Source organism: Poecilia formosa, unplaced genomic scaffold (assembly GCF_000485575.1).
Source record: "Poecilia formosa unplaced genomic scaffold, Poecilia_formosa-5.1.2 Scaffold341, whole genome shotgun sequence".
In the NCBI taxonomy this organism is placed as follows: domain Eukaryota; kingdom Metazoa; phylum Chordata; class Actinopteri; order Cyprinodontiformes; family Poeciliidae; genus Poecilia; species Poecilia formosa.
The window spans coordinates 24,114-39,879 of record NW_006800280.1 but is presented as its reverse complement, the minus strand read 5'-3'; the positions used below and the strand labels follow the sequence as shown (position 1 = coordinate 39,879).

Here is a 15,766-nt window from a genome sequence, read left to right as displayed (position 1 = left end):
CTGGGCTGCTCCTGACCACCGACAGTCAGATCCTAATAAGAAATAAATATTTAATAATATCCTAAATAAAACATATGTGCTCATTCAGTTATTGACAGACTACACTGATGTTTTCTGATGACAATCTACTGTTGCTAGCCGACAGCATTTGAAAAAAATATGACATTTCTGTTGAGTGATCTTGATGCTCCAAGTCAGACAAGCAACATCATTTGAAATATTCAATTCAGACTTTATTAATAATATGCACATCTTATCTTATTTTGGCCCCTTACAGTCACAATCAGAAAAAAAAAAATCAATCTTTAGTATAAAGATGTTCTGTTCTGCCTGAAATATCTGAATGTTAAAGTGCAAAATTTCATACGAGCTAAAACTGCTCCTTTAAAATTCACATTTGAAGTGTGCATAGAAACATTTGACAATTCTTTATACAATGCAAGCACTGCTTTTAAAGCCTTACTTTTTTTTTTTTTTACCATCTAATGTAAACGTATCGCATTGCAATACTTCCCCTCGCTGCCACACACACACTTTAACTTGTAATGCATAAAACAGCACCACACACACAGCTTGTTCAAACACCAGGCCAGATGTTTTGTGTTCGCTTTTCCTTGAGAAACCAAACATGCTGACAAAGTGAAGTGAAAGTAAGAAATTGAATGCTTTTTCTTCAAATGAATAAACATTCATTTCTTATCAGGCAAGACTACGGTTGCCTTTCTATGCCTCTGCAGGGAAATATATTGGATTTAGTAAAATATTTATCAAAGTGATAGAAAATGGAGCAGTGCAGCCATGCAAAGGTTTGGTACATATTATGTCATGGTACATTCATGTTTTTGATGTGAGCCGGGTTTTTATCTACAGTGAATCTCTGATATAAAGCACTTTGATGTAGCTTAGCGGTAGCATCACAGTTTAGCGTTGGGCTGTCAGTGAAGTTAGCTTCAAGTGGATCCAGCGGGAGGAAACGTTCAAACATCTGGTCCTACCACAGCTAATCGCTTCACTTAAACCCCTCGCTCTTCCTCATCGTCGTCCTCCTCTTCCTCTACATCCTCATTGTCTTCATCTTCATCTTCATCGTCATCCCCTTCCTCCTCTTCCTCTTCTCCTTCCTCCTCCTCCTCCTCCCCTTCGTCATCCTCCCATAGGCTTAAGTGGTCGTCGGCCAGGTCGTCGTGCGCTTCTTCTTCTTCTTCGTCGCTCCTCATTTCCTCTTCGCTGCTGTCCTCCAGTTCGTCTTCATCGTCATCGTCCTCATCCTCGGCCACCTCTTCCTCGTTGTCCTCATGTTCCTCCTCCTCCTCGTGGTCAGAAAGACTACCTGAGGGTCGGTAGGGTTAAGAGCAATGTGATTTTCTGCATGTGTGGAATGTTCTGAACGTTTGAAAAATAAAATAAAAACTCACATAAGGAGTTGATGGCAGCGACGATGTGACAAGGTAGATCGTCAAGAAATTTGGTCATTTCCTCCTCCATCCTTATTCCAAGGATCTCCGTCTCCATTTCGACGTACTCGGGGTAGAACATATTTTTCCTAAGCTGTCTACGGCACCTGTCATAAAGAAAATAGTTACAGTAAGGAGTTACAGTAATAGTTACAGTAATTATTTACAGGTATGAGGTAAAGCCTGTTTAAAGGTGATTTATAGATCCTGAGTAGCGTGGTGGCACCAATACACAGACCTAAAAACAATTCAAGTCGAACACAAACGCTGTCATTATCCTGATTAAATTAAGTCCTGGCAGGTTCATAAAGTATTCCTGTTTTGGAGAGGACATCCATGAGACTGTGATTCTACTCTAAGTCTAAAGTCTTGTTTTTGCCACTTAACCGCAACACAAGTCTGAATCTTAGAGTGTTTTCACACCAGACTCTGTTTGACCAAAGTTGTAACATTTATTACATTTTCAGCTGGTGTGGTTTTCTTTCACACTGTAATGTCAAATGAACTGAACTAACTGAAAATCCTGTTCCTCTTCTCGTCTGTGGTGGCGCTGCACCAAGAACCACTGAAGGAAACGACACAAAAACGTCTGAATAAGACGCTGAATATAATGCACATGTACACACATACACATGTACCGTATATTTAAACACTGAAGAGTTACAATTCTACTGCCTTGGAATTTTGACACGTCCAAAAAATATCCTTGGCAGCCAATAATAGCTGGAGATGAAACTGTAAAAGCCACAGCATCAGATCTGTAGAAAGAGCTGCAGGAGCATCATTACACTATTGAGACTCAAGACAGATACAGACTTGTGTAATGGAGATATGAAGTTTCACTGTTTTAATTCAAGATTCCCAAGTTTAACTTGAAATTCTGGTCATTTTATTGCTCTGTCGTTTTCTTGAAGAGAACTGATTTTTATCTGGAAGATATTTTAGAAATAAAACATGCTTACTGATATTTAATGAAGATATCGATAAGTCTACACATTAACTAAACGCGTCAAATCAGGTTGTGAAAGAAATAAAAGTTTTCGGAGTGATAGACAAAGTCCATCACCTCATAGAATATATGAAGACCACAGCTACAAAAAGATCTCCATAGTTCCTTGTATTTAGTTTGAAAGTACAAAAACAATTCCATTGTATGACATCAAACAGATCAAATTAAAAATCCATCAATAAATGATAAAGATGAAATTGGTACTTACTGTTTTCCTGTGGTTTTATATGCCTGAAATCAAGACAAAACATTCAGAAACATATAACATGAACAAAGTTAGGCACAAGTTATGCTAATCAAAACAGAAAATTAATTTAAATAGGTCTTAGCTTTTCATTACAGTTTTTTTTTTTATTTAAATAAAGATCACTTTTTTCTCCAAGCCAACTGTTTTAACATTTAGTAGGCTCAAATATAAAATCATTACCAGCAGGTCTTGCATCGGAACAAGCTGGCGTACAACGCACCATTAGCAGCGAGAAGTGCTTACCTCCACAAAGTGGAACGGGTCGCTCTCCTGCACGAGGCTTTCGATGCTGCAGCGCACCTCGTCAAGGCGCGTCTGGTCCTGACAGATCCTGGAGATGTTCTTCTGAATGGCCGAGCCGTTGATCTCGCACTGGGTGCGAGTGAATTCTCTCAGTGTGAGGATGAAGCGCTGCACTCTGGTCTTCATCTCGTCCTCCAGGAGCGTCAGGCACTGCTCTGCATCCTCCTTGAACTTCTGGATGAAACACCAGGCAGGAAGGACAGAGGTACAAACTCAGTTTCAGAGGGAAAAACGCACAAAATACTGTCATTAATGACGTCACTCTGATATTACAAAACACAAAATTCCATGATAAAAGTTACTAAATGAAGCTCATGTTTAATCTAATTGAAGGAACATTGGAGACAGAGGTCACACTAGACTTTTTTTGATGTCTATCATTTTAATGGACGGCATTAAAAAAATCCGGCATGTACGATTTTTACCCATCAAATTCTAATTATAATCATGTTAACATAGTCTGTTCAACTGCATTTTTTTTATGCGGTTTAGTTAATATTCACCTAGTTGGACAGTGAATCCAGATCCCATCACACACAGGGCAGATGGAAGCATCTTACTTTTCCTCCGTAGTGACAAAAACCACTGACTGTGGCCCCAATAACTTATAATAAATTAAATTAAACAATTTCACTTAAGCACTTCAACTTAAGTGGAGCACAGTGCCTCACAACTTCCTGCTGGTCTTCATCTGCAGAGAAATCTGTACTAGTTCATCAGTTGGATCCATCTGATCCAAACCGATAAATTGAACCCTGCGACCTTTTTACCCTGTGTGCAGTCCACATGTGCGCTTCCACAGGGATTTTTTTGTGTGATTTGCTTCCCCAAAGCAGACAGATCTTACATTTACCACGCTCCTCCTGAGCGCCGCTCTCCTCCTTGGCGCAAGAGGGTAACATCTTCCAGCTCCATTTGTTAAAACCACAGTGCGAGTTAAGTTTAATTCTTGCAGCGGCGGGGTCTGCGTCCTCATTGGTTGTGTAGCGCACTTTGCTTGTTATGATCTATTTAACTTCTGCATCCTTATTTCCTCAAGATAGACTGCTGGCTCCTCTGTTTAGACTATAAATGGATTAACACAACATGACATGCTCTTTAATGTTTTCTGTTCTGTGTGTATTGGAGACTGGAATTAAAGGCGCCATGTCAACCAAAGGTTTGGAACGCGCTTCTGAACCAGACGCGCTCCAAAGTGTCCTGTCCATAACACCGCAAAAAAGATGCAAAAGAAAATGACATTTTTAACACAGCAAATGTCAAATGTAACGTGTCTTGATTTTGTTTCCCAAGTGATCTAAAGTCATTTATCAGAGAACATAATGCCAAACCAGGGGTGTCATGAAAGCAGCAGTTAATAGATGAGTTAAACCCAGCTGAACAGGTTGGATTGTTGCGTTTTACCTTATTTTGTCTCTCCTTCTCCTTCTGCTCCTGCAGCTTCCTCTCTGCCAGGCTGTTCTTCCTCTCCAGCCTGTACAGCTGTTTGTCCATAGCGCTCTGGAGGACAGCAACATGAAGGGGTTCAATTCAAGTTACACTGCAGAAATGACTAACATGTCATACAAGCAGCAAGATGACAATACCTACATGAAGAAAAATAATCATTAGAATTCAATTTAGTCTCTGGAGCTCTTAAAACATTCATGTGAGGAAACTGATATAAAATGGTGTCCTTAACAAAACTATGTCCTGAAATAAAAGTAAATGTCTTCAATGTTTGGGACAAGGTGACGTCTGCAGGTTTTTGGTGGTTTATTACGCTTCACTTTTAGGTGAGTTCGTGACATTTCTGCTTCTTGTTGTCTCCACAGCAGTAGCCTGGAAGCATCTCCTCTCTATGTGGCATTGTTCAAAGGAAACAAAGAACAGGAAGTGGCTTTAACACCCAGAGAAGCTGGACAAAGTCACATGACTGTCCTTTCATTCTCTAACTATTATTATTTATTCATGTGGATTCTATATATTTGCCTTGGTTGAAGTAAATCTGAAAGAAAATTGATTCTTGCCGCTTATAAACAGACTTCTAGTTTGTCTCAACTCTTCTATGCATTTTTTTATTTCAAAATCTCACATATTTTCATACTCGGCCTTCTACATTTTCTCTGGAGATTGTGTAACATTTGACTTCAAAATTTTAACCTAAAACTGAGTAATGACTGAATCTTATAATTTGTAGGCTCCTCTAATCAGAAACCAACTAAATGCAGAAACTGGCTTTCAGTTTTTAGAGCGGAACTAGAGAACTAGTAGAGTGATCTACTCACCGATTAGTGATCTACTCACCGATTAGTGATCTACTCATCGTGATAATGGTTAATTTTCTACACTTGGTTTCCTTAAAGCATTATCTTTATCTTTTCAAAATCAGACAGAATAAGAACCAAAAGTTCAATTAAGACTGAATTAAATGTGAAATTTTCCTTCCTTGAAATATTTGAATAAGCCTGCGAGACAAAAACTAAAATATGGTTAAGTAAATTACTCAAACTGTTGCGTTTAATCACAAATTAAACATATGTAATACAAGTAGAAATTAATGTAAAAAAAGAAAGCATTGAATTTATTGAGCATCAACAGGTTTATGTCCTGTAGAAATAAGGTGGGGGGGAAATGACATATTTCCATCATTATCCTGACAGAGAGACAATAAAAACAAACCAGTTACTTTTCCAAACAATATAAACCTCTTAGTACCACTAATGTGATCAAAATAAGACCAAATGTGACAGACATTGTTAGGAGTTTTTTTCATATTTTCTACACGTCCTAAAACTCCAGCTGAAAGAGTGAGAGGAGGAAGTGTGCAGCACTAAATAAAACCAATCAGACATTTTTCCTCATTTTTGGGTGGCTTAGAAACAATAACTCAGTGCCACTGCACTGCTGGTCACGTGTAAACCAACAGATCAGTTTCAGTGGTTACAGCTGACATAAGTGGTCAATTATTTGATAAATATGTTTAACAGTTTATTTTCTTTTGAGACAAAACCTTAAGGCAGTCAGTAGATTTTAATTCTGACTTTTTGTTATTATTGTTGTTGTATTGGAAACAGCATGAAGTGATTGTGATGGACTTGAAGTCAGCAGAAGTAGCAGATGGGATAAAACTCCTAGGAGGTTCTGTTGGTACCTTCAGATCCTTCATGGTGTTCTTCAGGGTCTTGATGGTGTGTCCTGAGTGTCCTCCCTCTATGGTGCAGGCGTTGCAAACACACATCTTGTCATCCATGCAGTAATATCTGGAGAATAACAGGAAATAAAATATAGAAAACAGACACTTGGTTCAGATCAAGTAAATCTTAAAATCTGATTACTGTGTGGGAGAAGCAACATTTCTATAGAAAAGTTGCAATCATAGATAAAACATTAAGAATCTTAACATATGGCATCATTACTCTGATCCTTACGTGAAAATCTGCCATTATTGAACCATTAGTAACTTTGTTCAGACTGGGAAACATTAAATTCTTCTGATTCTGTTTCCTTTATTATCATAAAAATAAACAACTTATAAAAACTGAACTTGTTTCTTGTCATCTCATTAAAAAAGAATGGAAGAACCTGAACTGATCAGTTGAGTCTTAGAAAATAAGCTCCAACCACTGCAGCAGATATGTTTGCTGTTATTATAAAAGTGAGAATTTGCAGCAGGTTTTCTGTTTATTTGTCAGAAGGTCTGTAGGTTTAGGTGAGACAGTAACACAAAACAACTTCATTCTGGACGCCGCCTGGCTCCCTGAGAAATCGCTTTCTCAAACAACAACATGGCACCAACTATAACATTACAGATGATCCATTTCTTAACAGAAAACTCAACTGTAAAAATGAGAATATAAGCATCTGCTTCACAAACAGGCTGGACTTCATCTTCATCTGGTTCAAACCATTTCATTTTGAATTATTCATTGAACTGAAGATCAAGTCCAATGTCACCATTTATCTGCTGCCGCCAAAATGAATATTGAAAAGCTGAAACATATAAGCAGTTTCTCATGGTTACATAACACGTAACCATGGGAAACTGTGTTGGAGAACATATGTTGGAGCTGGGTGATATGGCTCAAAAATAAAATAAAATCTACATTTTTTTCCTCCATACTGATTCACTTTCTTCTCTTAAGAAGAAAACAAAAAGCTGAAATTATTTTTAAAAAATGTTGATTATTTCAATCACCCCTTCTGTGAGATGTACAATAAACTATTAGGGCTTGACTACAAGAATTTATGTTTAAGAAAATATAGTCATAACATTAACAGGATAAAGACCGGAAGAACGTCTGAAAATTAGAAAAAAGCTTGGATAATTATTTTTTTGTGTTGAGTTCTCATACAATTACTTCTTCATTCTCGTAATGTTAAGACTTCAATCTTGTATTATTTCAACTGTATTTTATTGTAACATTGACAATAAGTTAGCGTAAGCCTTATATTCCAAATAAATGGAAGCTGTGTAACACACTTGTCAAACAAGATGGTGATGTGGGCGTCACTCAGAAGTATGAAAATACTAGGAAACCATTTGTGGTATATATATATATACATATATATATATTTTTTTCCCCAAAAACAAAATATTCAAAATACCCAAAATTCAATTCATGGATAAAATCCAGTGTTTTCCCCAAGTGTATTATAAACACACTGGCGGGACACCAGGCTTTACTTGCACCGCCACAGGACTAAGCGTTGTTTGTTTAATGTCACTGTCACATAAAAAACCCTATTTAAAATAAAGATGGATTAAGTTAGGTTTATGGTTGACACATTGGAGGGGTCCACACCCTGTGCCTGCAAATTGACCTCACAAGCTGTCATTTTTAATTATGACACCTGTTCGTGCTCCTCCAAATTTCTAACAATTTTTAGCACAAACATGCTGGTAGACTGCCTTTGCGCTCCTAGCACCGGGCTTTGCAGGTTTTCTGGGGAAATTCTGAAATCAATTTATTGCTCTTTTTGTTTTATGATTAGAAGGGAATTGTCTACAGTTTTTTTGCAGTTTCATTATAAAATTAAGAGCTTAGAAGAAGAAGAGCGCATAGGCTGTAACATCTGCCTCCTACCTGTAGACTTCGTCGTGATCCAGGCACTTCCTCTTCCAGAAGTCCAGCATTGGGTCTGCGAGAACATGCTCCCGGAACGCCGGCAGCTCCAGGTGCGGCTTCAGGTGCTCCTGGCACATGGACACCTCGCACTTCAGGCACGTCTTGACCGCCAGCGTTGACGAAGCGGCGTCCTGCTTGTCTTTGCCTTCCTGAGAAAGACAAGCACTAGTAGAGGACTTGTCCCCAAAGGAGCTGAATCCTGAGGCGCCGGCGGCTGCTGCGGGGCAGTAGTCGCACTGAACGGCGAAGATGGTCTTGGCTAGCTGTGCTGCAGAGAACGAAAGCGGTTCCTGGGACTTTAAAGCGGAGGCGGCCGCCGTCATGGCCCTCCGCCTGCGGAGGTAGTCGTCGGCGATGTTGGCTAGCTTGAAGTTTTTCTGGAAGTTGGTGCCGCTCTGGTGGTTTTCCCGGCACTCCGGACAGCGGACGTGGCCTCGCTCCGCCTGCCGCCTCAGCCGGTCGAGGCAGATCTTGCAGAAGTTGTGTCCGCAGGGGAGGAGGCGGGGATCCCGGTACACGTCGAGGCACACCGGGCAGGTGAGCTCGTCCTGCAGGACGCTGCACTGTTCCGAGTGGGCGGAGGCCATGGCGCTTTTCAGGCAGCGGACCTCGAGGAGAGACCTGCAGGCAGAGGAAGGAGTTGGATGAGGGAAGAGGTCAAAGAAAGACTCAGAAGAAGACGGGGAAAGAGGAATTCAGATCATGGAGACCATGGATTGCAATGATCTATTCTATTCTTCAAAAGGCATCGAGATTTTTGAACCTTTTACTGTTTTTTTTTTTTGTTTTTTTCAGATTTCCCTGAAGATATCGCCAACTCCACTGTCTCTCTGCTCTGCTCCTTTAAAAAATGAGTGGCAAAAGCAAATGACTCTTTGAGGGTACTTGGATGATACGAGTTACCTTTAAGTTTCCATATGGGATAAACAAAGCATTTTTGAACTGAAAGTTATTAAACACCTGCCTCATCTTGCCTTAATGAGCCACGTGTTGCATACCTGATAAACTGGATTTATTGATGAAGCTCGCCAAATTACTGGTAAGATGAATGCAGGCCAACAAAAATTACATTAATCCTCCTGTTTCATCACTTGTGTGGTTTGTTACCATTTTCAAACATTTCATGAATTCTGACTCCAACAATTCTTCAGCATCAACTTAAAATGTCGATCCAGATATTCCAGAGTTTCTGCCGATTTCTCAATCCCTTCCAAACTCCAAGAATTTTCTTAGCAAGGAAAAACAATCCAACTACACGTAGTTACCAAAAAAAAAACATGCTGATTCTACCGTAAATAAAGTGAGTACCTTTTGGTCATGTGGGTTGGCGGTTTAATGGTAATAAAACAATATTTAACTCTCCAGTCAGAGAGTCTGCAGCAGCCATTTTGCTTGATTTGGCATCAGTGTTTGAGGATTTCCTGTTGATATTACAAACAATCCCAGGATTTCTCTTCTATCATTTTTTTCTTATTCCTGTTGATGACAGAGCCTTGGTTTCATCTTAAACTTTCGGGCCACTGAAACCGTGTTTAATGTCCATCTGCACCAGAAAATCAGCCACATAATTTATTGTTTTTAAGCATTTTATTTACCACTTTGTGGGTAACAATACATTTTAACCACCAGGAGATAAACCATGAAATGACTAAGAGACCAACTGGGATTTAAAAATTGAAATTAATTTGTTTGCACAATTAAACAAACGTAGTGGTTCAACCAAAGTGAGAAAAAAAAGATTTCCTTTGATTTAAAAATAAACGGATTTACTTAAATTAGTTTTACCTCAAGTTTTAGTTGTTCACCCAATTCATTTTCACGTTCTTTGAAAAAAGAAAAAAATAAAAACACATACGACTAAATAAATCCCGTTTTAAAACCTTTATTTTGATGCCAGCCGAGATAGCTTTAGTGTAAACAGCCGCCGCTATGCCTGAAGGCTATGACCTGGAAGATAAGCTGGAACCTGCTGGTTGTTTTTCACTTTAGATGAAAACTAATTGGTGTTCTCCAACATATTTCTACATTAGTTGGTGATTGTCCACCTGATAATGCAGGCCATGGCTTTATTTAGTCGAAACCAACCCGTTAAACGTGTCAAAATTTAGTCGTAACGACGCTTTCAGAGTCAACCGATAATTAGCCAACTCTCTGCACCTGCTCCACTAATCTCCATTAGTGCCGCTGTTGAGACCGAGATAAGCTAAAACAAAACAAGTCAAAAACAAGCAATCCCGGCTTCATACCTCTATAATGTATGTGGTTTATGCAGCCTGGCTTCCAAGCAAAGCTGGACTCCTGGTTTCCAGAGCAATAGATGTCTCTTTCTCGGTGAGGCTAACGTCTGAAATCTGAAAGCCGCGGTTCACCTGTCGTGCTGTGGCTAATACGTTAACGCCAAAACTCGATTCTTTCCCCTTTCGTCTCACATAAAGTCCCCAAACACTAGGGTATTATCCCAGTAAAAGCTCCGGTCACTGGATGGTCGGCTTTCCCATCTGGAGTTTTCGGTATTTAACGGGAAACGACGAGTCCACGCGCACACCTGCACTCAGACAAACGGACGGACATCGAACTGAAACTAAAGCAGAGCAGAGAGCAGGGTGATGCGGGGAAAAGGACGCATTCAGGGTCCCTCGGAAATCTAAGCAACAAACAATCAGTTGATTCGTTTTTACAATTTTATTATTTCCAGAAAAAAAAATTCAGAAGCTTTTGTGTAGGTCGTTGTTTTAACTTTTTAAAACTTTGTAACAATAATCAGAAACAAATGACTTCATATGTTTTGCTTCTGTTGATATTTTTTTTTACAATTTTTGCGCGTCACTTTTGTTCCCCTGAAGTGTTTTAAAAGATTGATAATAGTAAGAAAACAGAACATATACCTGTGTAGTTATACTTTACTTCGTTTTGATCAAATAGCGTAATTTCCAACAGTCATAAAATGTTCCTGGTACCCAAGGTATAAAAAAGCGTTTATATTATGTTTTATTCCTCAGTGGTGTCTAAAGTCTGTCCTCAAGGGCCAACATCCTGCATGTTTTAATACATCTGGATCAAATTATGGCTCATTAGAAGGCCTAAGAAGAACATTGACATAAGGTTGTTACTACCAGCAGGAGAGAACTAAAACATGCAGAATGCAGGTGTTATATGCCAGTCAGAACACCGGCCTTCAAGGACAGACTTGGGACACCAGTAGTCTACTATATATTTTGTACTTTAATGGAGTGGTTCAAAAGATTGGTTCAGGCAAGTGAAAGCAATAAATGCACAGTTATATAATACACCACACTAAAAAGTGTTGTCACAATAGCATAATTTCAGCTCGACACTCAAATGGCATTTTATTTGCCATAGAAAATTTCAAAGAAAAGGAACATTTTCACACCATTTTTCAATGGGATATCCAAGAAACCAATGACATTCCGTTTTAAACCATCACACTGACGGATTTAAAATAAAACACCAGCAATTCACATCTAGAACATCTAGGACAAGTTCTTAATAGGTAATCAAGGATTTTACTCAGAAAAAAATTACATTACTACAGTCCATTTTTGCTCAGAGTAGTCATTAAAAAAAAATTGTATAAAATTAGGATACCAAAGAGGAGAAAGGCACGCTTGATTTTTTCCCCCCACACTTCATTTTCTTTTTAAATACTTATTCAAAGCTACAACACATAATAATGCTGATCCTCATTGTAATGTCAGAGTGTGTGCAACATCATAATTTAAAAGAAATATTTGGTTATGATGTTACAATTCAAGTGTCACGGACTTACTGGATGACCAGTTGGACTGACCCCCCTCCCCCAACTACTAGTTGTGTCCTTATTGGCAGAGATGTTCAAGTTTACATAAAGTAGTGGGAACATTTTGCAAAGGTCAAAAAAATGTGGGTTCATTGAAGTCAATATCAAAGTTTTTAGTAATAGTATTACAATTATATATGTTCTTGATACTGTCAGGCAATATTTCTTTAACAGTGTGAACAAGGAACTGTTCTATGCAGATAAAATCAGGAGCAGTTTTACTGAGGTTCTGCGTGTCTGGAAATGTTAGTGATAAACCACAGTTAGGAGGGAGAATCCCTTTGGCATGTTTAATACTCTAGTAGTTATGGTAACCTTACTGACTTGACCTTTTTTAAGACCTCATCATCCACAACTTTGTAGTACTAATCAGTTAGCTAAAAGAATCAGCAACCATCCTTTAACTTTTCCTGTTTCAAAATGGCTCAAAACATAATTATCACATTTTACCTATTCAACTAAAAATATATTTTTCTGGAGATGGTTGTCTTGTACTGAGGTTTCAACGTAGCAGCAGCATGTTTGACTGTCAGCCATTGAACAAGTGGGGTGTTGCAAGAAAATGGAAGGTGTCAAGTGTCCGCAGTGTTACTCTGTGAAGTTGTTTGAGCTGTTTTTATCTCCCCCAAGTTGGCAGTTTCTATTGTTTCTAGGGCAAATGTGTGTCAACAGTACTGTATTACACTAAAATATCAAAAGTGTCAACAAGCTCAACACAAGCGAAGCTCTTTACAGAGAGGCCAGCCACTCCTCTGGGCCCTTTCCGTTGGCTGCCACAGGACAGTAGCTCAGCCTCTTCCCATTGGCAGCTCTCAGAACTCTGTGACCTGTATCCCAAATTCTCCGCTTCCCACAGCTCGTGCAACATCTGAAGGAGACAGCTCTCTGTTCTGGAATACAGGTAGTTGTCGGTGGAACTTCCACCTGCTGCTGATCCATTTTCCGTTTTGGGGCTATGGGCGTCGGGGTACGTGTGGAGATGTTGATTAACGCAGGAAGAACAGCAGCCCCAACCATGGAGGTGCTGGTGGAAGGAGCAGGGGCAGGAGAGGTTTGTGACAGTGCCTCTTTAGGCTCTCCTGTAGTCACCAGTAAGTTCCAAACAACAGAGGAAGAGCCGGGGTCAAGCTGGGGCTCCTGGGCGACTGTGAAGGACTCCCCTGATGTTAACAGAGGGGTAGATATATCCTCTCTAGCCATCAACCTCTTGTGCCTGCAGGGTAAAAGGAGAACAGTTAGTGTTGACCCACATTGCTAATCACAAACACTCATTTTATGAGATAAATGCCAAAGTGGTAGAAAAGAATGCTAATTGTACCATTGAGAAATGGCCACTTGGTTGATTGCAAACAGATTGAGGGTGGTCTTGGTTTTGAGAATCGGATGGTTAACTACCATGTTTCTGATGGCATTATAGTGACGCAAAACCAGGGACCACCGGTTTATCACCACACCCATGATCCTCTTGTCGCTTCCGTACAGGGTGGACAGCTCCCTGAAGATGGTCTCTACCAGGCGGCTGGAGTCAGGTGACAAGGAGGAAATGTTTTCTGTCCTTGTGGCGCGGCTGGAAGTGGAGCCTGTAGACGGGGCAGCTTTATTGCAGGAGGGCTGCTTATCTTTCTCCGAGAGGTTTTGCCAGAGTTGTAGGATATGTTCCACTTCTTCATCACAGAGTTTGCCCTTCATTTCGAGGTCCACTAGCCTGCGAGCCAGTCGGACCACATGTTGGTACCCAGGGGCTCCGTCTGGACCCACAGTCTCCTGAAAAGCAGGTATGAGGCTTCATTCATGAACTCCAGTTGGGCGGAGTTGTGAAGAAAATCTTGAAGAAAGTATTGGCATTATATGCAATCTAAATACAAAAGAAAAAGCATCTGCAGTAAGAGCTGAAAAGAAAACGCATACCCCCTCGTCACTAGCAGTATCCCAGACAACCTCGAAGTAGGAATCCTTGAAGTACGAATCAGACAGAGGTGGCTTCTGAGGTGCACTGGTCTTCTGAAATGAAGTGTCCAAGAAGGCCTCTGTCACCTCATTGAAGCCCTCGTCCACATCCTCAAGTAAAACATCCTGAAGCCTGTCTTCCTCAGACATGACTTCATCCACCAACTTAATCTCTGAACCGTCTGGCTCCTCTGGATCATCAGCAAACACTCGCAGCTTGCGACCTGTCTGAGCATGCAGATAGTTTATCCCGATGAGTTCCCCTGAGGAAGAAAAAAAGTACAAAGTATTAAGTTCCCAGTGAATTTAAATGCTTGACGCTAGTTGTTGGCAACAAGGTTTTAGGGCAAATTACTCTACATAGGGTGAGGTTGGTCTTTTCATTGCTGAAACATTGGAATTTGGAAGGAAATTAAGTTTACAATAAAACCTTGTCTTTGCCATGGAAGTCAATCTGGTATTGGGCATTGCCACGTAAAAAGTTAGTTGCACTAACCCTAAAGCTCTTATCATGGACATTAGTTCCAAAAATGATAAAGTGCTATACCAACATGATATTTAACGGAAGCTAAAGAGCTAAATTTAACCATGTGTCAATGACACATGTGTTACAGTCTATTGCCCTCAACAGGGGCTTATTTGTTATTGCACACCTACCTGTTAGGTTGTGCTTCAGGACGTGATTCTTTGGAACAGACCTTTCACATAAAGGTTCAGATTTATAGTTGAGTATTGATAACTGTTGCTGATTTTACCTAATTGACCTTAGAAGTGATTTGGCCAGAAAGCAGGCAAGACATCAGTGGAGTTTAAATCATTTACAGTGCAGCAATGGATTCTGGGTATATAATAAATGTCATTTGGTGTGCCACATCACGGGTGGAGAACATGAAGAGAAGAAATGGAAAAGCTGTGTAAACAGTCTTCACCCACTTCAAAATAACAGCATGAATATAAAAGTCAAACTATTTGAAGTATTCTTAAACAGTCAATAACCAAAACTTCAGTGTGTTCATTCAGAAGTAAAAAAAAAAACTGGCAGAAATTAGGGCTTTAAGTTTTATCTTGAAAAAGATTATTTTGAGGCCAGCTTACTGTGCTAAACCTTTTCAAACTTAGCGAAAATGCTAAATGAAAAATTAGCTTGGCTATTAGCACATGTGGGGATTGGCAGAAGTGTGCCCACCACTGGTCTCTGCATTGCTGTTTTACTTTTCTTCTGCATTCAAAACAGCTAAATAACACATAGCTTTGAAAAAAGCTCTATAAACACGAGAAAAAGAAGAAAAAAAACCTGCTACATAGACAAACAGTCTTCACCCACTTTGAAATAAGAGCATGAATATAAATGTCAAGCTACTCAAAGAATTCTTAAAAGGCGATTAAAAAAAATTCACCAATGTCAAATTTTATTCACATGATAGTTTACAAAACACCCAAGTACAGAGGAAGCTAAGGGAGCTACATGTTTTCAACATTAGCAGAAATGCCAAAGGAAAAATTAACTCCATCATTAGTGAATTAGCGGAAGTGTGTTGTTCTCTGCTGGTCTCATTATCTGAGGTACATCTTTGCTATGAAGCTAGAGGAATGTGACATCATTTATTTTTTGATTGTTTATTGTATAAAGACATGTGGTAGACAGTTTGTATGTTTATCAGTCTTTGGAAAATAAGTATTCAACACTTTGTGTGAAGATTGTCTGTGCAAGTTGCCACACTCAATAGCATGACACACTGACCTTTTAACATGGTAGATCACCACCAGTAAAATGAACCCCAACACACTTTTGTTACATTCCATCTCTGCTGCTCAGTGTTACCTGTATACAGCAGTGGTTTGGTCGTCTCAGGCAGCGTTTCTCCCAGCAAATGCTGTCTC

At 39.6% G+C, this 15,766-nt stretch overlaps 2 protein-coding genes across 2 annotated transcripts; both read right to left on the bottom strand.

The window, feature by feature from the left end:
* Positions 1 to 211: 211 nt before the first annotated feature.
* On the bottom strand, positions 212 to 11,233 carry LOC103153136 (E3 ubiquitin/ISG15 ligase TRIM25). The gene is made up of 8 exons (XM_007573948.2): positions 10,368 to 11,233; positions 8,080 to 8,742; positions 6,147 to 6,255; positions 4,418 to 4,513; positions 2,954 to 3,187; positions 2,672 to 2,694; positions 1,416 to 1,561; positions 212 to 1,330 (listed from the first exon to the last, which is right to left on the bottom strand). Exons 2-8 carry the CDS (start codon positions 8,706 to 8,708, stop codon positions 1,014 to 1,016), a joined length of 1,554 nt encoding a protein of 517 aa, XP_007574010.1. The 5' UTR covers positions 8,709 to 8,742; positions 10,368 to 11,233; the 3' UTR covers positions 212 to 1,013.
* A 92-nt stretch (positions 11,234 to 11,325) lies between these two features.
* Positions 11,326 to 15,760, bottom strand: LOC107832870 (uncharacterized). The gene is made up of 4 exons (XM_016661742.1): positions 15,708 to 15,760; positions 13,847 to 14,148; positions 13,257 to 13,702; positions 11,326 to 13,151 (listed from the first exon to the last, which is right to left on the bottom strand). Exons 2-4 carry the CDS (start codon positions 14,033 to 14,035, stop codon positions 12,668 to 12,670), a joined length of 1,119 nt encoding a protein of 372 aa, XP_016517228.1. The 5' UTR covers positions 14,036 to 14,148; positions 15,708 to 15,760; the 3' UTR covers positions 11,326 to 12,667.
* Between the last annotated feature and the right edge of the window lie 6 nt (positions 15,761 to 15,766).